Source organism: Alternaria conjuncta, assembly GCF_024043145.1.
Source record: "Alternaria conjuncta strain BMP 0040 chromosome Unknown scaffold_7, whole genome shotgun sequence".
Taxonomy (NCBI): Eukaryota; Fungi; Ascomycota; class Dothideomycetes; order Pleosporales; family Pleosporaceae; genus Alternaria; species Alternaria conjuncta.
Genome location: NW_026250096.1, coordinates 1,177,531 through 1,202,070, shown reverse-complemented (window position 1 = coordinate 1,202,070; position 24,540 = coordinate 1,177,531). Strand labels below are relative to the sequence as shown.

The 24,540-nt window shown below is 55.0% G+C and overlaps 9 protein-coding genes across 9 annotated transcripts; 6 read left to right on the top strand and 3 right to left on the bottom strand.

The window, feature by feature from the left end:
* Positions 1-620: 620 nt before the first annotated feature.
* J4E85_005522 (uncharacterized protein) lies at positions 621-3,638 on the top strand (the record flags this gene model as incomplete). The annotated part of the gene is made up of 1 exon (XM_051469767.1): positions 621-3,638. The coding sequence occupies one exon, from the start codon at positions 621-623 to the stop codon at positions 3,636-3,638; it is 3,018 nt and encodes a 1,005-aa protein (XP_051326598.1).
* Positions 3,639-4,650: 1,012 nt separating this feature from the next.
* On the top strand, positions 4,651-6,038 carry SPE1 (Ornithine decarboxylase; the record flags this gene model as incomplete). The annotated part of the gene is made up of 2 exons (XM_051469766.1): positions 4,651-4,927; positions 4,978-6,038. The coding sequence occupies 2 exons, from the start codon at positions 4,651-4,653 to the stop codon at positions 6,036-6,038; spliced, it is 1,338 nt and encodes a 445-aa protein (XP_051326597.1).
* A 908-nt stretch (positions 6,039-6,946) lies between these two features.
* J4E85_005520 (uncharacterized protein) lies at positions 6,947-10,750 on the top strand (the record flags this gene model as incomplete). The annotated part of the gene is made up of 3 exons (XM_051469765.1): positions 6,947-9,507; positions 9,557-10,163; positions 10,211-10,750. The coding sequence occupies 3 exons, from the start codon at positions 6,947-6,949 to the stop codon at positions 10,748-10,750; spliced, it is 3,708 nt and encodes a 1,235-aa protein (XP_051326596.1).
* Positions 10,751-11,072: 322 nt separating this feature from the next.
* J4E85_005519 (uncharacterized protein) lies at positions 11,073-11,931 on the top strand (the record flags this gene model as incomplete). The annotated part of the gene is made up of 2 exons (XM_051469764.1): positions 11,073-11,455; positions 11,502-11,931. 2 exons carry the CDS (start codon positions 11,073-11,075, stop codon positions 11,929-11,931), a joined length of 813 nt encoding a protein of 270 aa, XP_051326595.1.
* Positions 11,932-13,096: 1,165 nt separating this feature from the next.
* On the top strand, positions 13,097-14,401 carry J4E85_005518 (uncharacterized protein; the record flags this gene model as incomplete). Its single annotated transcript, XM_051469763.1, has 8 exons — positions 13,097-13,108; positions 13,215-13,222; positions 13,275-13,321; positions 13,374-13,393; positions 13,450-13,461; positions 13,546-13,820; positions 13,880-13,967; positions 14,021-14,401. The coding sequence occupies 8 exons, from the start codon at positions 13,097-13,099 to the stop codon at positions 14,399-14,401; spliced, it is 843 nt and encodes a 280-aa protein (XP_051326594.1).
* An 873-nt stretch (positions 14,402-15,274) lies between these two features.
* J4E85_005517 (uncharacterized protein) lies at positions 15,275-15,633 on the top strand (the record flags this gene model as incomplete). The annotated part of the gene is made up of 2 exons (XM_051469762.1): positions 15,275-15,602; positions 15,623-15,633. 2 exons carry the CDS (start codon positions 15,275-15,277, stop codon positions 15,631-15,633), a joined length of 339 nt encoding a protein of 112 aa, XP_051326593.1.
* A 3,404-nt stretch (positions 15,634-19,037) lies between these two features.
* On the bottom strand, positions 19,038-19,643 carry J4E85_005516 (uncharacterized protein; the record flags this gene model as incomplete). The annotated part of the gene is made up of 1 exon (XM_051469761.1): positions 19,038-19,643. One exon carries the CDS (start codon positions 19,641-19,643, stop codon positions 19,038-19,040), a length of 606 nt encoding a protein of 201 aa, XP_051326592.1.
* Positions 19,644-20,056: 413 nt separating this feature from the next.
* J4E85_005515 (uncharacterized protein) lies at positions 20,057-20,572 on the bottom strand (the record flags this gene model as incomplete). The annotated part of the gene is made up of 1 exon (XM_051469760.1): positions 20,057-20,572. The coding sequence occupies one exon, from the start codon at positions 20,570-20,572 to the stop codon at positions 20,057-20,059; it is 516 nt and encodes a 171-aa protein (XP_051326591.1).
* A 785-nt stretch (positions 20,573-21,357) lies between these two features.
* Positions 21,358-24,513, bottom strand: J4E85_005514 (uncharacterized protein; the record flags this gene model as incomplete). Its single annotated transcript, XM_051469759.1, has 5 exons — positions 21,358-22,196; positions 22,244-23,308; positions 23,428-23,899; positions 24,036-24,344; positions 24,394-24,513. The coding sequence occupies 5 exons, from the start codon at positions 24,511-24,513 to the stop codon at positions 21,358-21,360; spliced, it is 2,805 nt and encodes a 934-aa protein (XP_051326590.1).
* Positions 24,514-24,540: the final 27 nt, after the last annotated feature.

The window sequence follows — 24,540 nt, the reverse complement described above, 5'->3', positions numbered from 1 at the left end:
GACTTGTGCATGTGGAATTTGCACTTTGCCATGGTTTGAGGCTTGCAGAGGTCCGATCAGCCGTTAGTTCACCGATACGGCAAAAAGCATCTGGGATCCAGCCTTCGCGTTGCGCATGCATCACGACCCCCCGCCTTGATTGGTTCCGGCGCTCGTGCGTGCAGCAATCTTGATTGGCAGATTGCTTCCATCCTCGATGCAGCCTGCATTGTCCGGTTTCATATCGACCTTCTTCCAAGTTTGTTGTCACGTAGACCAGCTCAATCTTTGCCTGCGACGTGCACCGCTCGTAGTTCCATGTCTGGCGTCCTTGACACTTGTAGCCGGCAACGCTAGACGCCCGTTCTCGCGGGGACATATTACTTATTGTTCCTCAATATCCCTCCACTTGGTCCGCCAGTTCTAGTGTACCGCTGGACTATGCTTTCATGTTCGCATACCAGCCTCCGTACTGATAACGCTGCAGCTCCGAGGACACTATAAGGGTACGCAGTCAACCTCCCATCCTGCCTGGCATTCACGAACTGCAATTAACTCTTTCTTCAGCTACTGCAATCCCAATGTATCATTGCCAATAGTTTTGAGCGCCGTCGCTCTCCAACCCCACTACCACCTTCAATATGGGTAACCAACCCAGTACCGAGAACCACAACAAACTGTCCAAACCGAAGACCAACACCAACTCCGCGAGCGCGGCGGGGAAGCTCGACTCCCCGCAACCCACAACATCGAGATCGGCAGACCTCACCCCCGAAGGACGCCAACAAATCAAAGATGCACTGCTCTCACCTATTGCTAGCAAGTTCGATCCCACCACATGGACACACGAGGATGATGGGTTAGGGGAGGTCACAAAGACGCGTGGTCGCGCATCGACAGTTGGTTCGAGATCGAACTCGCGAACAAACTCAAGAGCCAATTCCCGAACCAATTCTTTGTCGTGTTTCCGGAGCAAGCACAGCTCGGCAGCCCAGCTTGCTGGCCTAGCTGATTCCAAGCTGTCTTTGGCTTCTGTCTCACACGTGGATGTTGCTGAAGCAATTCGGCTTCTACAACAAGTCAAGAAGAATGGCACACCAGAAGATCTTGCGGCGCTGCAAGAAGTCCTTGAATCACCTGAGGAGCCTCCCCAGCCGGTAGCTGAGGCACCTCCTAGCCGAAGAACTTCGCTCGTTGATCGATCTTCTTCTTCGCTCACACGCCGTCAGTCCCTGGTCCAGACACCTGGTGTAGGCACACGGCACTCTCCCATCGAGGGGCGTCGCAGGACGTGGAATTCATGGAAAGCGCCGAAGCTCAGCCCTGAAGAAGAGGCAAAGTGGCAGCAAAAGTCAAAGGCGAAGGCGCATTTGAGCCCTCAAGCAGCTCTTCGTTTGTCTGATGAACCTCGCGATAACGACACAACGCGAGCCCACACCCCATCGGACCTGGATTATGCGCATTTAGGGAACCTACAGCCAGGAACTCTCGTTGTCACGAACGGTGCGGCATCGCCTGTTCCCAGTTCAGAGACTTTAGAGTTGCGCAAGACTGAAGAGGAGGACTATTTCGAAGCAACAGAGTATGCCTCCAGTCCGTTGACGATGAAGTCATCACGCCAGAGAGCTCACACAAGGAGCAAGTCAGCCGCTGTTCCAGCGACTTCTTCATTGTATGAGCTGGAAGCCAACGAAGTAGCCACACCGTACGAATTGGAGACCCCGGTCGTTATGATGGCGTACACGTCTGAGCCGCAGCACGACACTGAAGCTGAATCCCCAAAGTTTCTGCGGCTCACGCCCCAGGGCAAGAAAGGCGCAGCGCAGTTCGCCCAGAGCTACCAGGACGATATCCCGTTAAGCCCGTTTCTTGTGTCCGAGGAGACGATTGAGTCCAATCAGCGGGAGCCTTCTCCTACCTTACCAGAGCCCAAGCCTCAGCCTGAAATCGAGATCTCAGCACCTTCGTCCCCATCGATCGCGCCCACCTCCAACAAGCCAAAGAGCAAAGCTTCTCATCGGCCAGCACCACGTACGACCGATTCTGGCTACTCATCCGCTGGCAGTTTACGGATAGTCGGTCAAGAGCCGACGGAAAACGCCACCACCATTCTGTGTCATCGGTGCAACGACTCGCCGCAAATGGTTGAGGTTGGCCAGGGACGCGAGACTCGCCGTTCAATTCTTGTGAAACAAAACCGTCAATTCGTGGAGTCGCCGAATACCACGAGCGATTCGGATGGCTCAGCCGAGAGTGTCAGATCCAAGCAATCGCTGTCAGTCAATGTGCAGAAGGCGCGATACCTGCCAGCGCTGAACAGTCCGGTCCCGTCTACTAGCTCTTCTACAAGATCGTCGACGTCTGAGTGTGTACATTCGCCAATAACATCCCGATCCATCGGCTCAAGGGCGTCGTTTGACAGTGCTTCGTCGAAACAGCAAAAGCGATTCCACAAGAAGCGGCCGTCCCAGGCTGAGCATCCTGTTGTTCAGTCATGCCAGCCAATCCCAGAGGGAACGATTCCTGAGGTCCCAACCAGGGTGCGAGCCAAGTTTGAGCGACGCGTGTCGAGCTCTCCGGGAATTGATTGCTTGACGCACACCTACCCGACAAAAGAGCACGTTTCTGCGGACGATTCCACCATGGAGGCTTCTGTTCCGGAGCAGACTGAGTTCAAGCCGCTCGCTGAATTGGAGCCTCAGCGTGCACCCACACCCCCTGCTCACGGTCGTCGCAGGAGCTTGTCCTTCTTCCGAAGGAAGTCTGCACCTGCACAGAGTCAGACCGAGCAAGAGCCTGAGCAAGCCGCACTTGATGTAGTTCATCTTGGTACCATCACCTCGTCCCTCGGCACCTCTCCGTACGACATCGCCATGTCCGACACCCCGAGACAGCGTGTTGTTTCTCCAACCCACCCACATCAACTAGGCGCTTCTTTGCCTCGGTCGAAGTCGATGGTGACCATGGACAGCAAATCTGCTGCAGAGTTTGCGCGCCTACACAGCAGGGACCTATACGTTACTCGACGGGACATGCCCGCTCAACAGCGCCGGAAAAGCCTTCACAACCTGAAGAAAGCAACTGGTGAGGCTACGGCGTCGAAACTTCGCCCCCAGAGCATCGATGTCCCACCTGTGCCATCCATCAACACGGCCAGGCTTACCGTCCCACAGACTGGGAAGCCTCAAGGACCCAGGGCTGCTCCCAGCCCCAGGCCTCGCAGTCCGAGAGGGTCTCCTCCGGTGATCAGATATGGCGCGCCTCCGCAACAGCCTCCTCAAGGTGTGATCTCGCCAAGGCAGTCCCAGGTCTGGCATCAGCGCCGTAGGACGCTGGGAGACCGCCTGTACTCGGATGTCAACCTGGACCTGTACTCGGATCCAAACGACGCGTCCAACAATGCGAGTCCAGTCGAAAGCCCATGCGAAAGTCCCCTCGAAATGACTCCCCGCAAAGAAGTCAAGGGTTCCAACAACATCTCCCGGTGGGATCGCTTTAGTGGGGGTTTGGACTACAACTACGAACATGGGGCGGGCATCGGAGGCAGCGCCGGCACGCGATCGCACCACAGCAACGCGTCGCTGAAGTCGCTGGCCTTCCAGCACCAGTACGGCGTGGACCTGTCCGACGTACCCATTATGATCCGGTACCAATCGTGATGCAGCGCGCGTGAGAAGGGAGTAGGTTTTGGCTTGGGGGGTTACTATTCACTATAATCAAGTAACATTCACATGTTGCGCCTTTTGCATTCACATAGCGGCATCTGGGTAGGGAAGGGTATGGCGTTCTTCCTGTTTTGAGTATTTACTGCATGAGCCGGCATATAGCTACGACTCCACCCAATCAGAGAATAAACATCACTGCACTCACCGCAACTGCTGTGCCCCTGTTGGTAGAAGTACCATGCGCGTTTAATGACCTTGGCACGTTGAGCGCGCGAGGGTTGCCCAAAACCCGCGTCGGGCATACCTGACATGCGCGATTTCGAGCTCCAGCGGTGGCTCAGCCTCGCATGCGTGCCATCGAGCCGATCAGGCACCGTCGGCGTCCATGCACGAGCCCCGGTGATGTCAGAATGAAATGCTAGTGGCTGCAGGTCCTGGACGGCGCAGGGATGTTAAGTAATGTTCGGTCCAAGACTCCAGCACCACAACCGAATGCGCGAAAATTGTCACTCCAGCTCCCCGCCATCGCCTCCCTTTCTCCTACACCTCACCCGCTCCCCATATTCACCGCCCGCCAGACACCGCGCCCTATAAAGCGTCCGTCTGCGCCTTCACTGCAGCCCAGTACCCCCTTCCGACAGCCTTTGGTCGCGTCAAAGGCTCCCGTCCCACTACGGCTTCGGCCCTGCTCCTGCTCAACGCCCAAGTTGTCTCTGCGCGCCCAGCACCTCACGTCTTCAACAACATCCCCCCTCCGCGTCTTGTCGCCATCTAAGACCGAACTCGAGCGCCTTTTCTTTTTGTCTCCTACCCAGACACTCGAGCAGCCCGAACTTCAGCTGCCGCATAGGACGCCATCAGCGGTTCTTCCTCTCGCAGAGGAAGCGGCCAGACCTCGCCCAACACCTAGCCTCGGCTTCGCACCCTTCAAGCCACCTTAACGCGGCACACCGACCGGCGAATACCCTAATTAACCAACCCTCTATCCAGACCCATCGTCAAGGGCATGGCACCTTCTGCTATCACGACTACCGAAGAATACCAATTCCCGTTGAAAGACATCCAGTCACTCAACAACTATTCCGCTGGTAGTGTGGACAATCATGGCGCCTGGAAATCCAAGCAGTTGATTGCGCACGCTCTCAAGAGCCGTGTCGAGGCTATTGATCCTGATACCTGCAGCGTCGGCGAGGAGGAGGCCTTCTTCGTCGCCGACCTGGGCGAGGTCTACCGCCAGCATTTGCGCTGGAAGAAGAACCTAGGCCGCGTCAAGCCGCACTATGGTAAGTCACCGCACCCCATACCACGCAGACTCGCCACTAACATGCCGCAGCCGTCAAGTGCAACCCTGACCCCCAAGTGCTGCGTCTCATGACCGCACTGGGTCTCGGCTTCGACTGTGCCTCCAAGAACGAGATTGAGACTGTGCTCAAGTTGGGCGTCGACCCGTCTCGCATCATCTACGCGCAGCCCTGCAAGACCAAGTCTTACATGCGCTACGCCGCTCAGTCTGGCGTCAAGCAGATGACATTCGACAATGCCGACGAGCTTTACAAGACCAAGCAGCTCTTCCCGGATGCCGAGCTGTACCTGCGCATCTTGACTGATGACTCCGCCAGCTTGTGCCGGCTCAGCCAGAAGTTCGGCGCCGCTTTGGACACGACTGCAGAGCTCTTGGAGCTGGCGAAGAAGCTGGAGCTCAACGTCGTTGGGGTCGCGTTCCACGTTGGCTCCGGCGCATCCGACCCCAAGGCCTTCATCAAGGCTGTGCAGGATGCCCGCTTCGTCTTTGACCAGGCGGCTGCACTTGGCTTCAACATGCACACCCTTGACGTCGGCGGCGGCTTTACGGGCGATGCTACCTTCGAGCCCATGGCCGCAGTGCTGTCTACTGCCTTGGACGAGTACTTCCCGCCCCACATCCGCGTCATTGGGGAACCGGGACGCTACTATGTCTCCACAGCGTTCACCATTGCGTGCCATGTCATCGCTCGCCGCACCGTTGCCGATGCTACTCTCGGCACCACGTCGTACATGCTGTATCTCAACGACGGTGTCTACGGCAACTTCTCGAGCATCATCTTCGATCACCAGCACCCCGTGCCGCGTGTACTGAAGAACGGCAACGATATTCTGTACGACGTCCGTCGCTCTGGCTACGACACGCCGTCTCAAGTCGAGTACTCCATCTGGGGTCCGACATGCGATGGTATCGACGTCGTCTCGTCGTCGTGCACCTTTCCCGAGCTACTCGACGTGGGTGACTGGCTCTACTTTGAGGAGATGGGCGCGTACACCAAGTGCTCCGCTACTCGCTTCAACGGCTTTAGCGACAGCCACGATGTTGTCTACGTGTGCAGCGAGTCTGGTGCAGCGGCTCTTATGGATATGTAAATATTCTACTGCAGCGTTATGCGGTGTAGAAAGATTTTTTGTGTGTAATAGCGAGACGGAAGAAGCGCGTATGGAGGTAATTCCTTGGTCAAAAGTTTGATAGATTTCGTAGTTGTGTCGTATTCTTATCATCTCAAATACAGTACATTATTATAGCTGCGTGGTCGCTGGTCTCTTGTGCTGATGTTGACAGTATGCTTACCTTCTTTTTCGTATTCGTCTTTGATATTTCTTGATAGTCGCTTGCACGACAGGCACTAATGACTGGGATGTTGGAGCCGATTTGCCGCGTTGGTGTTGACAAGCCGAAGCTCGCGGATGCTCACAGAGTTGTCGGCCCGCTGCACTGCGCGGCCCGCCTTGCGTCGAGGATCGTGGTCGTTACCAGCCACAGATGGCTTCGGGGATGGGTGATTTGATTTGCTGGAAGCAGATGGTAGTGTGTGCCACACCAGGTACAGGATGCTGCTCGTATGCGCCGCCAAGTGTGATCAGGAGCGGCCGCAAATTCGGTCGCAGCGCGTAAAGTCGAGCAGTCCAATCACATGTCAGAGGGCCTCCTCAGCCCAGGAGGTCAGTATGGCGAGACCCGCTGCAGCCCAACTCTTGGAGGGCCATGGTAGAAAGGCTACGTAAGTCAGCAGCATCGCGTAGAGACTGCCCATAAAACCTGACGGCCCAGCGCGTGGCAGGTTCATGTACAGTTGATGCACCCCGTCGCCCGGCAGCGTCATATCGAGCCTCGAGCGACTACCCCACCCCGCGCAGCCATCCACACCACCGTGTTGCCCTGCGCACGTCGAGCTATCCGCACCCGTAGCCAAAAATAAGTCGCCGCCTGCCATCGCCGGCGATCCAGGCACCGCTGCTGCAACGACACCGCAGCGCATATCCAGCACTCGCCCACCATGGACGGCCGCAAGCAGGGCCGCCCGGACGAGGAGCTGTTCCTGCGATACGACAACAACAGCAACCCGGACACGCCCATCATTCCCACCGTCGGGCCCCTGAGGATACAGAAGGGCCGCGATGGCAAGAGCCCGCCGCCGCGAACAGACTCGGCGGGCAGCTCGAGCCAGCCCGCCTTCTCGCGCCCTCCTCCCATGCCCTCGTTCCCCGCGCCGCCCACCAGCCCGCCCAACGCCCCTCTGCCCTACCCCGACAGCGACCGCCCGCCCACGCTCAGCACAGGCAGATACACGCCGCTCAGCGAGAGGGAGCGCCGCGCGCGAACAGCCACACCCCCTGACGGCGCAGACGGACCGCGGCGAGGCTCCAATGCGACAGGACCGAGTCCCACCTCGCCCAGCCAGCGCGCCCGCTTCGACGCCAACGACCCAAACCGACCCACGATAAGCGGCTATGGCGCGCGGAATCCAGACGGCTCTATCCAGCCCTCGAGGCTGGCCGAGCGCAGAGGGACAGCCCCGAAGCCGCTCCCAGACTCGCCAGGCCCAGAGGCGCCCGACAAGGAGGGCTTGTTCCAGAAGGCGCCGCAGCGAAAGGGCAGCGAAGACGTGGGCGCCAGCAACCCATACCCCGAGTACCACCAGCAGTACTTTCCCCCGCCCGCTGCTGGCTCCAGTGCGGCCCCGGTTGCGCCCGCTGCGCCAGTCGTATACACAGGCCCTAACCAGAATGAGCCGGTACTCAAGGTGCCTACGCCCATGGACGTCAACCGCATGAGCTCCACCGCATCGACGTCAACAGTGAGGGCACAGAGAGGCTCACCTCCGCCCCCGGAGACGCCCATCATACCTCCCTCTGGCGGTGGCATAGAAGCGCGCTTTGCCGCAGCTGGCATTGCAGGAACCTCTACACTCACCAACCTCCAAGCGCAGAGTGCCCAGAATGCGGCAGCTGCTCAGCGCAACCAGATATATGCGAACCAGCAGCCCAGGCCGGGTCTCGCAACACCACAGCCGAGCCAACAGCCGGCGAGGAGACCATGGACGCCGACCGAGCAGCCTGGAGGCAATCCACATGGTCCACCGGCCGTATACCAGGGCATGGATCAAGTGCCTCCCTCGAGCACTCCCCCACAAGGCCCCCTTCCGCAGGCACCGAACACTCGCTTTTCGCCGCCTCCTACCAACGTGAACGTACCTCCAGAACACCCCCTGAACCACGAGATGGGACGGATGAACTTGAATGAAGAGCCCCCACCAGCGTACTCGAGTATAACAACACCGCCAACAGGCCAAGCCCACAGCTATCCCAACGAAAAGGGACAGCAGCCAGCTGCCCAAGGAGCTGGTTTCTCAGACCCTAACCAAGGCCATCCGGCATTCGCAAATGACCCGCGTCCACAAGCTGGACCATCACAACCTGCGGCAGTCATCGCACCAACGCCTACGCAAAACCAATTCCCTCCTCAAATACAAACCACCCAACCCGCTCACACGCCAAGTCCAGCTCCAGGACCCGGACCTGCCTCTCCTCCACCGCTCCCTGAAGGCTGGATAGCACATCTGGACCCTAGTTCTGGCCAGTATTACTACATCCATCTTCCAACTCAATCTACACAGTGGGAGTTCCCCAAAGGCCCAACACCTCTCAATCTGAATGAGCCTATGTCCCCTACCGGCACATTTGTTGGCGGCCCTCTGGCATCCCCGTCGTTTGGCAAGGCCCCCATCGCATCGCCTGGCTTTGCTCCACAGACAGCCACTTTCCCCGGAGACTTTGGCATGGCGCCGCTTGCGACGCCAACCACTACCGGCTTCACTGGACCGCCTCCAGTTGCTGGTGTAGACCAATACAAGGTTGCTCCAACGAACGGCGTATACTTTGGACCGTATCTCAGATACACTAACATGGACATTGAGCGAGGTCTGTGGCTAGGTTCGATACTGCTCATCACAAACACCCCTCATCCGCCGACTATTCACATCCATCAGAGTGCAGATCTGTCACCAAATCCGCGACAACTGAAGGCCAATCCCATCTATACACATCAGACGTGGATCTTTTACCGATACGACATTGATCTGAGAATGGAAGATGAGCACGCTGCAAAATGGACTTACGCCATCACCTCGCACCTGGGCTGCACTCGCTTCGAGTTTCTGGTCGCAGGCCGAAATGAGACCAGCTGGCGGTTTATTGCTCACTCTGGCAATGACTTCGCGCTGAACGTCAACGCTAATGAGAGGGCGAGGCTTGGTGGTGTAGGCCTGATGTGGAAGGACATTCTACAGAAGAACGCTGAGTGTGGTGGCTTCCACGTTCAGCTAGGACTGGGTGGTCAGATCTACGCCGACCGGCTATGGAAAGAACTTCCTTTGCTCAAGCAATGGACCGCGACAAGTGGTAAAGAGGCCCGAAAGAACGCGCCATGGACTGCAAAGCATGAAGAAGATGTTTGTCATGCATACTTCCACTACTACACAAGTCACTTCGACCAGCCACACTTGCGAGAGGCATTTGCACAGATACCTCACATTCTTGCTCTCGATGACCATGACATGTAAGTTCAATCCGTGTGTGAGGCAGCAAACAACCCTAACATTACCCAGATTTGATGGTTTCGGATCATACCCAGAATACATGCAGTTCTCGAACATGTTCAAGAACATTGGAAGACTGGGCATTGAGATGTACCTGCTATTCCAGCACCACACAACATTAGAAATTCTTCGAAACGTCAACAACGACATGGACCTTTTCACTATAACGGGCACAGGCTGGCACTTCATCAAGTATCTGGGTCCATGCGTTACAGTTGTTGGCCCCGACTGTCGATCTGAGCGCAACCCGCATCAGGTAATGGCAGGACCGACATATCAGGGTATCTTCCCGAAGGTTGCGACTTTACCGCCGAGCGTTCAGCACTGCATTTGGATGGTTCCTGTTCCCATTGTGTACCCTCGCCTAGAGTCAGTTGAGCATCTTGCTCACTCCATGGCTACTGGCAAGAAGGCTGTCACGGGTACATTCAACATGCTTGGAAAGGTGACAGCTGGAGTCGCTGGTGTCGTCGGTGCTAAGAGTGTGGTTGGCGATGGCTTCAACTCTGTCAAGAAAGCTATTGGCAAGTCAGGTCTGATGAGCGGAGTTCTGAGTCCCTTTGGCGAGATCGATTTGCTTGATGAGCTGAGAGACCAATGGACGCACGATTCAAAGGTTGGTGATGCCCATCTACCGTCAAAGTATCTGCTAACATATTGAAGGATCTCGAACGAACCTACTTGATACGAACACTCCAAGGCATCGCACACAACAAGTCGCTACGAATGACGTTCTTCTCTGGTGCGGTCGACTGCTGCGGCGCTGGCCTCGTCCATGACCCATCGAGACCCCAAGATCACAAGACAATGTACCAGATCATCTCATCGTCAGTGGTAAATGGGCCGCCTGGAAGCTATGTGCTGCGACTCCTTCACAACAACCGTGCTCTCTACGTACCACAGAACGGACACCGCAGCAATAACCAACCCAGCGACACGAAGGAAGACATGATGGAGATTTTCACGCAAGACGTGAACGGACAACCTCGAGAACACAAGAGGCTGATGGGTCGACGAAACTACGTCGCTTGTGTCATCTACGATCCGGAGATCGTCAACGGGACGTTTGGTCAGGCTGTCCCTGGACATGGCAGTGGCAAGTTGAGTTTGGCGGTTGATTTCATGGTGCAGAACGATGGCGGATACAGTGCGCCGATGAAGTACGGGCCTGTTATCGTCCCCAGCCTGGAGTATGGTAGATAGACGGACGGCCGACATTTTTATTTTCTTCTGTTCAAAGGCGAAATGCATAGCAAGCGTTGTATATGCTTTCTGGGATGTATGTTTGGGCGAACTCTTTCAATATGATATCAAGCAACAATAAAGGCCTTTCCACGCATGTTTTCCAGATCGATCGAGCCACTGCGATTAAGTGTTTAAGACAGTCCCCTCCGCTGACAGTTCTGCAGGGCGCTGAGAGGTGGAATGGTTTGCCGAAATCGGCAATGACATGTGCAAGGCTTGGCTACCCGCGGCCTTTGAATTCTCGACGGCGAGACAGGACAGAAACTACACCACCCACGCAATGACAGCTCCTGCGATACAGGCGACGGCGATACCGCGATTTCTCCTGCCGCGACTATCATGGCCCGCGCGGGTGTCACGGCCGGCTGCGCTGGGCGCACTGGAACAAAGTCGGCATAGATGCAGTGTAGCCTCCGAACGTCGCGCTGCCTTTCCGAAGCCATTGTCACGAACATCAATCCAGTGGCCAAAAACATCACCACAATATGCAAGCGGCTATGCGTCTGCCCTTGAGCTGCGGCGCAACTTCAGCGCGACTGCACGGCAATCAAAGGACCATCACTTCGACACGCTCAAGTTTGTGCAGCGACTGAAGGAGGAGGGGTTCACAGAAGAGCAAGCCGAGGGCATGATGAGGGTTCTCAGCGATGTAATTGAGGAGAGGTTAGTTTAGATACGACTACTCAGGATCTGCAATTGACATGTACAGTATACAAAACCTCACGCGCACCATGGTCCTCCGCGAAGACCAGGAGAAAGCCACCTACACGCAGAAAGTCGACTTTGCCAAACTCCGCTCCGAACTCATGACGGCCGACTCGACTGAATCGAGTCTGACGCGCGCATCGCACGAGCGCCTCACAAACGAGCTCGCAAAGCTGAACTCGCGCTTACGGGACGAGATACAACGGACACAGGCGTCAGTACGGCTGGACTTGAACCTGGAGAAGGGACGCATAAGGGAGGAGGCAAACGTGCAGGAGCTCAAGCTGAAGGAGACCGAGACGAGGATCGAGCAGGAGACGGCGCAGCTGCGGGAGAGGCTCGAGGCGGTCAAGTTCTCCACGCTGCAGTGGCTCATGGGTGTGTGTACGGGTACGGCGGCGCTGATGTTGGGTGTCTGGCGGTTGTTAATGTGAGGCACGATGTGACTGCTTGTATGAAGACATTTTGGATCAGACGCGGACAGCCTCAGAAGCCACAGAGCGCAAAAGCACACGGCCATGTTTCTGCGCCGCACCATATATGTGCAACAGTGCCTGTCAATGCAGTTTACGGCTGCAACGGATCAAGGGCTCCGTGCACGACGAAAGTGATGCCGAGACGGCAATGGTTGGTTTTAGATAAGATAGTGTGGCGTGCATATGCAAGCACGCGGGAACAACGTTGTCCGTGTCGAGCACTGAATACAAACGGCTGCCTTGGTATTCAGGCAAATTCGCGAGCTGCGCGCTGATATTGAGAGGGCTGCAGCCCGCCTATGAGGCCATGTGGATACAGACGCCAGGTCGCCTAGCCGGCCTGGCGCCTCAGATCAGCCACATGTGACACGGGAGGCTAACGCTCTGGCATTTGGCCGTGGTCGTGGTACTTCACCGCAACGTCACACGAATCATGGCGCAGAGACGTCGCAGCGCGACAGCTTGCGGCCAGGATTTCTAGCTGTTTCCAAGCGGCACTGATTGGCCCCCACCTGGACATGGGACGGCAGTCTAGGAATCAGCCTCTTGCTGGCGGCCGCGCTTCAGAGCCCGACTGGTGTGACGGCTCGACGGCTGCTCGACGACGTTACAGGCCGTCTGGCGTAAGATGAGGGTAGGACGGTGCCATAGCACGTGTCGCGAACCAGGCCTGGCGCCTGGTAGTCCTGAAGCCTGAAGGGGCCGGTGAAAGGACAGACCCTGGAGCTGCTCACGTGCCCATGTACCCCTCATTGCCAGCTTGCACCAAGATAGGCGTACATGGCGGCGCAACAGCAGGGCGATAGGGCGCTTTGAGACTGAGGGTTTGGAGATGGCAGAGGGTGTGTGCCAGCGCGCAAACGGGGCAGCAGATCATGTGAAGGGCAGCGCAGGCGCCAATTGGGGGAAGGCGCAGTCGAGGTGGTGTTGTTCGCTCAGCGTCTGTGCACGGGTCGTTCTTAGGGCAGACGCTCGCTTCCTCAAAACAACTTCGATCCTCTTCTGCCCGTTGATCCACACAAACACCTCAACAACTCCGCCCACCGTCTATCCTTCCATACGCACCTGCACCACCCCCCACAGTCCCCCGACTACCACAAACCCCCCCAACTCAACCATCACAATGGCGACTGAGGTACGTCGTGCTGATTCTGCCCCATCCCCCCGCTACTGTCCCCGGCGGGATGCCCCTCTGAGCCCCGATAATCCCCAAGCAAGCAACGCAGGCTAACCGTCCGCAGCGTGAGAGGTACGAGACAGCTGCCCGAGACAGCGCCCGCCAGTAATTGACGTCGCAATAGCAAGACTTTCCTCGCCCGGCTGTGCGAACAGGCTGAGCGTTACGATGGTAAGTCTCCGCGCGCTCCCTCCGCTGGCCGCGCAAGCTAACAGTCGTGCAGAGATGGTTACCTACATGAAGGTCAGTTTGCCCGCCCGTCGCTGCTCACCCCAACTCACATGCTGATTGTTTCGCAGGAAGTCGCCAAGGTATGCCCGACCGCATCCGCTCCTAAACGAGCAGGCGCCCGTCACAGCGCAGGCTCCCATCAGCGCCCGGCTAACGCAGCATAGGTCGCCGGTGAGCTCACCGTTGACGAGCGCAACCTTCTGTCTGTCGCCTACAAGAACGTTGTCGGCACCCGACGCGCGTCGTGGCGCATCATTTCGTCCATCGAGCAGAAGGAGGAGTCCAAGGGCTCTGAGAAGCACGTCGGCACCATCCGCGACTACCGCCAGAAGATCGAGACCGAGCTTGAGCAGGTCTGCCAGGATGTCCTCAACGTCCTCGACGACTCCCTCATCCCCAAGGCCGAGTCTGGCGAGTCCAAGGTCTTCTACCACAAGATGTGCGTCCACACCGCTTTCTCCGCTGTTTTCATTGCAAGCAGGGCTAACACCGGCACAGGAAGGGCGACTACCACCGCTACCTTGCCGAATTCGCTTCCGGCGAGAAGCGCAAGGTCGCTGCGACCGCTGCACACGAGGCTTACAAGGTATGACGCAATGGCTACCCAGCAACATGAAACCATCTAATCCCGCAACACAGACGGCCACCGATGTCGCCCAGACTGAGCTCACACCCACCCACCCTATCCGTCTCGGCCTTGCGCTGAACTTCTCGGTCTTCTACTACGAGATCTTGAACTCACCGGACCGTGCTTGCCACCTTGCCAAGCAGGCCTTCGACGACGCCATCGCTGAGCTCGACTCTCTGTCCGAGGAGTCCTACCGCGACAGCACCCTCATCATGCAGCTCCTCCGTGACAACCTCACTCTCTGGACGTCATCAGACGGCAACGAGGGCGAGGCCGCCGCCACCACCGACGCACCCAAGGAGGAGGCCAAGACCACTGAGGACGCACCCGCTGCATCCGAGCCCAAGGCCGAGGAGCAGCCTCCTGCTGCCGCCCCTGCCCCCGCCGCTTAAGCACACTCTCCCTCTCTCGACCTTGTGTATCCTCAGCCGTCGTCATCTGTTCTCGAATAGACGAAGGAGGCCGGCAGCGAGTGTCCTACGGAGTTGTACGTGTTCTGTGTGATTTCAAAAATTGGCTTTGGCAGCAAGCGGTTCGGTACGGTCGAATTCCCCATGACTGAATGTATTTCCCTTTACTCTCCTATTGCCGGCGCTGTCCCATCGAGCACGCAGTGTGCTGGGGTCGCGTTCCGCACACGACTCTAGTACTTCTGAGCTCTTCCTCATGAGAGTCTTGGGCTGCTACCGGCGAGATAGGGCTGCGTTCGGTACGTCGGATGCTACCCTCAATTCCCCCATGTTTTCGTTTTGGCAGCACATAAACCCCTCGATCCTATGCCGACAGAGATGTTTGACATCCTCTTGGTGATTCTGGGAGTCAGGACATCAGTTTCGATGGCCGGTAGAGCAGTACGCAAAGCTCTGGAGGGCTTAATGTCATCATACTGCACTCTTAGCTAGCCAAAGGAATCGCTACTTCAATCTTGCACTCTTATGCCGTGATATGACTTAAACCTTGAGGCGCGTCCATTCTGACTCACTGTAACGTGCATATATGTTGTCGATCTGGACTCTGATCGGTCCTTTTCCATGTGCCAGACCCCGTGGGATGAACCGCCCCACCACTTGGAGCCGAGCGACCTCCCCGCCCAACTTTTCCGTTTCTCATGTCGCGTCGCGTATGGCAAAAGTTCCGAACCAGCCCTCCAAGGGCGAGCGGCGCTCATAATTTCATAAAATATATTCTGTTCCCTAGAGCCCTATTTTTGCCCTCCGCACGACCCATATAAATCACGACCGCCCGCGCAAAGCCAAAAAAAAACCATGGCCTACACCAAAGACTACTACCACATCCTGCAGCTGCCGGCGCCAGGCTGGACCTCGAAACAGCAGACCAGCCCAGCGGACCTCCGCCGAGCATACAAACTCGCCCTGCTAGCCGCGCACCCAGATAAAGCCAGCGCCGTCGCCGCCACGACCACGACCACGAACGCAACGCAGACGAAGACGAAGACGAAACCCGCGTACACTGTCGACGACGTCAAAGAAGCCTACACGACCCTCGCGAATGCAACCTCAAAATCCGAATACGATAATTGGTTCTTGCGCCATGGCGATGGGCTGATCACGACGACGACGACGGGCAAGGAGGGTGCGAGGGGGGAAGTGCAGTTGTCGAGTGATTTTGTGCTGGGGCTTGAGTTGCTTGATTTGGCGGATTTTGAGATGTGGGAGGGGGGTGATGTGGATACATCTACTTCTGTGGGTGCGCAAGGAGGAGGAGAAGGGGCAGAAGGGCAGACGACGTGGACGCGAGGCTGTCGGTGTGGTGCAGACAAGGGTTTCAGTATTTTGGAAGAAGAGTTGGAGGATGCGGAGGAGAGGGGCGAGAAGGAGGTGTTGGTTGGGTGTGTGGGGTGTAGTTTGTGGGTTAGAGTTGGGTTTGAAGTTGAGGTTGGGTGATGAGTGGGATGTTTAATATTCTGGGGGAAACGGAGACGTTGTCACCTTTCCCTAGGATGAACAGATGACGAGAGTCAGTGGGGAGGGTGTATCACATCGAGATAGCGGACTATCATGTCGATTGTCCGCCTCTGTGACGCTTATACTGTCTTCGAGGCTGCAGGGCTGCGAGTTGGTTGCGTACGGTGGATACTCGACTGTCTAGGTCACAGGGAGGTCTGCCACGCCTAGTCTTATCATTCGGCGCATCTGAAAACCATGACCCAAAAGGTAGTAGGAAAGATCGTCAGGGCATGTTCCCTGGAACACGGCATATACCGAACCGAGAAGAGACTTGGGAAAGAGCAAAGATGCGATGTGGTCTAAGTCTTCCTTTCGAACCTGCTGCAAGACATATACATGCGGTTAGCAAGGCGGTAGTCCTGGCAGACTCATGATTACGGTGCTTTGACGAGCACATATTACGAAAGGTCCAACATCACATAGATGCCGCGATGTGATATGTCTGTCAGGAATGACAGATACGAGGAAATCATCAACCCAGTGAAGCGGAGAGTTTGACCTGAGCCGGAGGGGGCATTAGTTTATTCATCTATTCTGAGAAGGTAAAAAAGCCATTGGGTAAGAAAGTCTGGGTATAGAGACATGTATAAATGAGAGACATGTGATACAGCCAAAGCAGGGCTGTACCAGTAATTGAGACATCCCCCCCCACGCTGGTTATTATTGAACAGACAGAAACTCCACCAACGCCAGTCAAACCAGAGCCCATGCAGCTCACCGTGATCACATCTTCGACTGTGTCGCCAGCATCGCCTTGAGCTCATCGACCTGCTTGTGCAACGCAGCCTTGTCCGCCTCAAGCTGCGCTTCCGACGTCTGATGCGGCTTCGGCTTGCGCTTATGAACATTATCTCCGATCAAGTTGCCCTTGCTGTCAAGTTTCATGCCCTTGTCCACCAGCATCTTTTCGACCTTTTCCGCCAGGTCTTTGAACGAACTGGTTAACGGGACCCCATATCTCTCACACGTAAGCTTAACGTTGGGATGTTTATGGTACCGGTCGTCACAGCAAACCACCACCTTTTTGGAATGAGCCCACAGACCCAACTCGAGCAGAGAGACTGGGCTGTTGGTGTCGACATCGAAGAAGAAGCAGATGACGTCTACTTGTTCTAACGCGTCCAGTTCCCAGTCGATTTGTGCTTGCATTCCTGTAAGTTTATTCTGATCTGGAACGAAAGCTTTGGCTTTGTCCCAATCATGTTCTGGTCGTCGTGGATCGCACACAGTGATGGGCAGGTGCGAAAGTAGCTGTGCCATGAGCGACTGCCACTCGACCGCTTTACCCATCTCTATACTACCAGCGGTGAAGACGTTGAATTTGCGGTATGGAGGCGGATCCACGGCATTAAAACCTGGAGTCGAGTACTTAGGGGTACAGTGTGTAAATTCCTTGTGTTCTTCTGGCGGCGGTGATGGCAACTCTGGAAGTTGGGCCTTCCCAATCTTTTCTCCTCCCGTAAACGATAGTTCAGGCTTGATTTCCTCAGTCGACTCGCTGTTGGTAGTCTCGTTCTTATCTTGGGACTTCTCGGGCATCTCGGACATGATTGAGCTCTTCGTTAACTGGCTTGTCAACTGCTGCAGTCGGTTTCTGGCGGCGAAAACTCCGGAATTGGTAGGGAAAGTAGCTGCTCGGGCTGTAGGGGTGTATGAAGAAGGCTGATGGAAAGTGTGGAAGCTGGAAATGCAAGTCAGTTCCGTGGTTCTTATGCTTTTTGGTGGGGTCTAGTCATACCGGGCCAATGACATAGCTTGGACCCTTGAGGCCGGTATGTCTGGGGTCTCGGGGCAGTCGTGGAACGATGCAAACGGAATCGCACACGGATACTGTTGGCAACGCAATCGACTCAGATGTTGTTTGTGATACGAAACTGTGACTGGAATGATGGGGCAGATACTTCACAATGCGCATCGCTTTGTCCTCTTTATTTGCGCTTCATTGACGCTGCCTGGACGTTTGGCGCCTGGGATCCACAAGGTTGAGGCGCAGACCCCAACAGGGCGGCTGACGGTTCGCATGGCGGTAATTCATGCCATACACTGCACGCGCGCGATTCTTCACACACCGACTTCTTCAGTCTAGGATATTAACCATACATTGGTCGGTACCGGGGCAGTGCCGCTGGTGTCTCGTTCGTTCTCTTTGTGGCGTCTGCGGCAAGGCTGTCTAAGGCTGCCATTCAAGGCAATTACCCGGACCACGCGAAGCAATCGTGTTAATCACACAGCTACACACTAGTGTATTGAGTAAGTGATCTCGTGATGTTGGGATCGGTGTACGAGAGTCACAGACTTGGCCGGCAGAGCTATCACGATGTGTAGATGGCAGTCACAGCTAAGGCTGAAGCTCACATAAGGGCGCGAAGAGGCTGGAGCACGCTGATCACACTAGCACCGAGTATTACCTTCCCCACATAAAGAATGTGGATCACGCCTTGACGCCCGCGTTAAGAGAAGCCCTGGTCATAAGAGGAACCCGGTGTGGCGATGCAGTCACAGGTGCAACATCACATCAGGATCAACGATGGAGTCAAAAAGGGCCTAATTATCGCCTAGCGTACGGAATGCTGACTGACAACGATCGACAGACTCAAAAGCCCATATGAACAGTCAAGCCACGTCTGCCTACGATTTCCAGCGATGCATTGTTGACCACGCAGTAGACGCCCAAACAAGAAAGAAATGAAATATGCCAATCCCTGAGCACTTGCATAGTGCATCTCCAATTTCTGACCGAAACATCCATGAAAGCACCTTGTACACAGAAAAAACTGAACATCTACCTCCCAGAAGTCTACATTGCTGTGGGCAATGTGTAAACTTCAACTCTTATACTAATGTAGACAGTAGAGCACCTGTTCAATTTTTTCTTTCTATGACGTGCAAGAAAGATAGAACACGGGTAACTTTGGACAAAACCCGGTTCCTGCGGCCTTAAATCTCGGCCTGATGCACCAATCTCACCAACGCTGTCTCCTCATCCAAGTACTCACTCTGACCGGTCTCACCTCCGACGTTTTGGCAGAAGATCATGGAGGAATTTCTTGCTCTCGTCCTTCTAGGCGACAAGGTTGCTCATGAGCGGGTTTTCGTGCTTTTTTCCCCTCAACGTCAAGGTCGGGGTACCATGACCTCTCGCAGTGTCTGCCGGCGTGCTGCCAAAGCCAGCCGGCTTGCGTGCGGCCACCTGATTCGCCGACTGGGTCTGGTTGTGGTCCTCCGGCTTATCCATGATCTGGAAACAGAGGGAAGTGTCTGCAGTAATCATAGTACAGAGACACTTGATGCCCACGAACTTGACAGGAACCGGCTCAGCTTGTGTCCCATGCAGTTTCTTCATCGACTTCCGAAGGGTTTGGAGGTCGAAGCTGGACCTGGAAGCGGCCGGCGGCGCAGCCTGGCGACGTGACTCAGTAGGATCGTGGAGGTTGCTCATCGACCGACTAGATCGCAGGTCCTTCAAAGTGGGTGCACCACCACCGCGCTTTTTTGGGAACTTGGGGAGCGTAGGTAGACGTTCTAGGAGCGACTTCTTCGGTGTCTTCTTGAACTCGACTGGGACTCTCCGTGCGAGCCACGATCGACCACAGCCTTCGCAGACGACGCCAAATCGTATAGCCCTGGCGCTGTCCTCAGACAAAGGGATCACCTCCGGGTCGTTCATCGGTTGGAACTGTTTGACCAGAACCCGAGGAGAACGTTGTGGCCGGGTTGGTGCAGGATAGTTGGCAGGATGTTCCTCCAGTTTGCACTTAGCACAAGATCGGTGGGTACATTCGCAGCTCAAAACGTGGAGTGGGTGGATATGTGGTTGAACGTAGACCTTGTGGCGACGGTTACACTTGCAACAGCGCCACTTGCCGCTCGAATGCCCCTTGGGTCTCAGGTTTATATCTCCGGTGAGATCGTACATCGCTGTTTGAAACGTCTGTGAAGCTGTTAGCACGAATAGAAAGATGTCTCAGTACCGCGTTAGCAAAGCATAGCAAGGGAGCTACATGTAGCAGAGTGTCTCAGAACCGCGTTGGCAAAGCATAGCAAGGGAGCTACATACTAGTAATAAGTTAGCAAGATAATCTAAAAGCTATTCGAGGCGGCTACTTTACCCTCGGGAGAGACGTAGTGGCTGTTGGGGTCGGGCCTGACGGGTTTGGATTTGGGTTTGCGATTGGGGTCGGCAATGTCCCAAGCCCATTCCCTTCTCTCATCCTCCGTCATGTTTGATAAGTCCGTCCCTATTTTCCGTGGGCCGCCAGGATCTGCGAGTGAGTCTGTACGTTCAGGAAGCGTGTTCTTGTTGCGTCCATCTGGTTGGTGATCAGGCGATGAAGACGGTAGAGCGCTGAGGCCAGAACCGTGACTTGGCGACGAGGACGTCGGGCAGTCTGTGCCTTCAGGGAGCGGGCCAATGAAGGGCTCATCTGGATGTTCGCCAGAGGCAGAACCATGAGCTGACGATGAGGAAGCCGCCGAGTCGGAGTTCGTACGTTCACCTAGCTCGTCGTCGGTGTGATCTACTGACTGGTTGCCAGAGGTAGAACCGGGTCCCGACAGCGAATTTGTCCAAGGGAGTTTTCCCGTGGGATAGGCCATGGCGAAGAGCTTGCGTGGTGTAGACAGCGAGGGATGTGCAGAAGCAAGCGGGCGAAAGTGCAACGAAGTGGAGGAAAACGAAAAGCCGAGTCGGCGGTGATGCGGTGATAATGAGACTCTGAAGCAATCCTCGGTGAATAGCGGAAGAGTAACGATGGCGGAGCTAAAAATGAGGTGAACGCGAGTGAGTTGGGTTATGCGGATACAGCGTTTGCGTTTGCACACGGGAGCCTGGAGAGTTCACGAGGTGAGCTGCATTTTAAACAATCAACGCTAGCACTTGGATCTGACGTAGATTGGAAAGAGTACTGTAAGTGACAGTCGCTGCTCAGAATTGAGCGTGAAGGTGCGAGGATGCGCAGTGTGTCCTCCCTCATTTAGCTGTGAAGTGCGGGAAAGCAGCAGTATTCAGTCAAGAGCAACGTAAAAACAGTAATCTCGATCCGACGCAACTCAGGCGCAGACCAGACTGTTCGTTCATATCTAACATTTCACTGAGATGTATCAGTCGCTATTCATTGCCATAACATCTTCGCACGCAAGTCGAGGAAAGTATTGGTCTCGCGCCAACCTAAGAAAAAGCTGAACACCCTGGAGTCTCCAGGGCTACGTTGACGTTAGGTCACCTACTTTACAAGTTTTTGTCTTAATGTAGTCTGCAGACCTGTTCAGTTTTTTTCTTGTCTGAGGTGGTCTGATAATCGAGCTAGAATGTCCTCGCAGAACCTCGCCTGAGGAGGCCGGCATGCGGGATGATAAGCGAGATGTAATTGTAATCTGCCCGTCTACTTCAATTTAACTTGTAGCACACCCCTCCATGCCTGTAGTGCGCTATCAACATATTCAGTTGCGTAGAAGTCGACATCGTCGTCACTCAGCACATGCTTCAGTGCCTCGCCCGTCTTGCCCCACCGTACCTGCGCCTTAATCGCAGCACGACCTCTCTGTTCGATGAGATTGATGTAGCTATGCGCCACATCCCGTACCGCCTCGAAGAAATTCTTCGTCTCAGTTTCCATATCATTGACCCAGTTTTTTGACAACTTGGCCTTCATGCGGTGGGTCTTCGCATTGATGACCTTCTCGCGTAGGTGTTCGATCAACTTGATGAGTGCGCGCAGTACCTCGAACTTGGTATAACAGGACATTAGCATATTCTCGTGGAACATGGTGGGTTCGTCTTCGGGGTTTTGGTGCGTGGCGCCAGGCATACGCAGGTTCTCCATTGCAAGTCGCATTTCGGAAACCTGGTCCAGAAGTGCTTCCAGCACCCCAGGAAGCGTTTCCAAGGGAAGTCCTGGCAAGATCATCGCCTTAACGATGAGGTTGATTGCATCCCATGTGTCCTCAACTTGGTATTCCGCAAGCGTCATGTCAGGCTGAGTTTCCCAGGCATGACCCGGAGGCATGGCAACTTGGTGTATCCATTTGCCCTGGAACTCCAACACCTGTGTCTCTCTATAGAGAAATCTACTGCTCGCGTCCCAGATATCAAGGCTCTTGGCCAGCCAATGAACTTCAGGAAGGCCGTTGGGCATGATGTATGAAAGTGGTCCAGGATGCTGACTGTGCTCGTAGTTGGGGAATATGGTTCTATCCACGACGTCCTTGATATTCCGGTAGCCTGCATGGATTAGCCAATTTCCAGCTTCGAAATGAGTGTTAACATACTACTTGGGTCGATAACGGGAAGATTATCGATCGGTTCACCCTTGAGTCGTGCTATCCGACGGCTCTCTGTGTTGCATATGTGCTTTGTCAAGCTCGACTTGAAATCCCGTTTCGCGGCCAAGAGTTCCATAGCTTGATCCCATGGAAGCGACTGGAGATCAGAACATACTGCCTCATTAAGCTTGCGTTCCATCCTCTCCATTGTCCCGACAGCTTTCCCTAGTTCCTCTTCGGCTGAGAATCCTTGGTAGCCTTTGGCACCAAATGGATGTGTCAGTGAGATGCGTGACAGAACAAATGGTGACAAAGTATGCACTAGCATCTCCTTGCATTTGGTGTGGCTGTACAGCTGGAAAGCGGATTTTCCTAGACCGAGGTTTAGGTGCAGCCGTGCAGCAAGTAGTGCCAGCGGTCTGTTTTGCTTTTCTTTATCGCTCGCCACCAAATGGCGTGCTAACATTGCAGCTTGAAGGAGAACTCGTGAGTTTGGCGTATTTTCGAAGGGATGATCGGGCTCTTCGTTGCGCATAGCTTCTTGGTGAATCCAGAGGAGTGTGTATATTGCAACAAAACCTTCAGGCGACCTGGGTGTCCGTAACTGAGGGGCTCGCAATGCAGCGATCAAAGGTACCTCCATGAGCCCTTGCCACCTTTGAGCAGATGGCGTCGAGAGTGATATCCAGAAAAGATAACACATCTTGAGACGATTGCCGCAATGAACAATCCAGTCTTGAGCCGGGTACTGATTCTGTGCCAACAACTTTCTCGCGTCTTCGTAGTGATTTTCCGCAAATTCCCAGAGCTCTCCTCGGTCCTTTGAGGTCATGCCGTCTAGGAATGGTCGAATATCTGCGTAACATGTGATAAGGTTCGCGTGGTTCTTCCAGTACGTCTTACAGTCGGCCAGCATTGGAGTTCCTGGAGCGACATTCTGGCGAAGTGTCATGTACGCAAGTCTCAAGGGGCGGTCTTGGCTTTGGAACTCCTCCGGGTTGAAAGTACGACTTGTGATATCGGAGATCAGGCGAACAGCATCGTCAGCGGAGCGTGTTGCGTATGCGGCGGCTAATAAGGATGTCCAAATATCTTTTTTCCAGGCACAAGTCTCTCGAAGGCTAAGGACGTCAGCAAAATGTAGGGTTTGGAAGTCGCTGCAGCAACCCGCAGCCACTTTACGATCTTACACTTCGCCGCCAACTCAACATACCTTTCCTGCTGTGATATGATGCGCTCAATGTACGCAAGACACTGGCTTTCAAGTAGAGACCATTCTTTGCTCTGCCGTGCAAGTCTAATCTTCATGCCCCACAAGTCACCCCGATGTTTCGTCATAAGGTCCTGGAGGGCTGCAGGCGGATGGTTCCAGTGTTCGAACAGCTCGCTACACTTCGCTTGCCGCGCGAAGATCTCGCCCATAAAACGCAAGTCGCGTATATCCTTGAAAGCGATGGGGTCATCTGGAGCCGCCTCGTATGCTTGCTTCAAAAGTCTACGAGCCAGGTCGAATTGAAGTCTGCTTTTCATCTCGCCCTGAGGAAGCCCACGCTGCTGTTCGGCTGCGAGTTGAATAGCGAGTGTTTGCGTGAAGTGGGCATGCTTTTTTGCAGGTGTTGATCCAGCGCCCTCCTTGGTTTCTTTACTGTAGTGAAAGACAGCCTGTCAAGCGTTAGTATCAAATCTAATATCACCCTGTTGTAGTTTTATATGGTAGCGAGAAGGCGCGCGAAGATGCGCATTCTCAAAGGTGTCGAGATACAATCAGGTCGTGGCCAGATGCCGGGTTCTTACGTACCAGGCGGAAGTCTTCCCAGCATTCCTCTGCCAATGCCACATTCGCTAGAGCAGACCAGAGATCTTGACGGTCTTCCTTGCGTCCCAAGGCTTTCGCAGCACGTTGCCAAACTTTGAGGTTCCCGTCGCCCACTCCGCTGATGTTTAGGTTATTGTCCTGATCTTTTCGCGTAGCGTCGGCTAAGATCTTATATAAGTAGGACAGCAGCCGAATGTCGTTCACCCCTGGCTGCTCCCAGGCCTGTTGTACCAAATTTGCTACATCGGTGTCCACATTGTTCAATGCAAGACATAACCGAGCTTTCCATGCCTGCTCGAAATTAGCCCGAGAATGAAATTTCCGATGTCGACTGACATACCAAGAGAAATGGGTTCTTGGGCGTCTTCTTGAGCGATTTTGATACGAACGAATCTGCGAACTTCGCTTTTGGGTAGTCGCGCTGAGCCTTACACAGCTTCTCCCAACTGTTGCAAGCCATGACAGCCGGCACCGAAGCGCGGCTTGA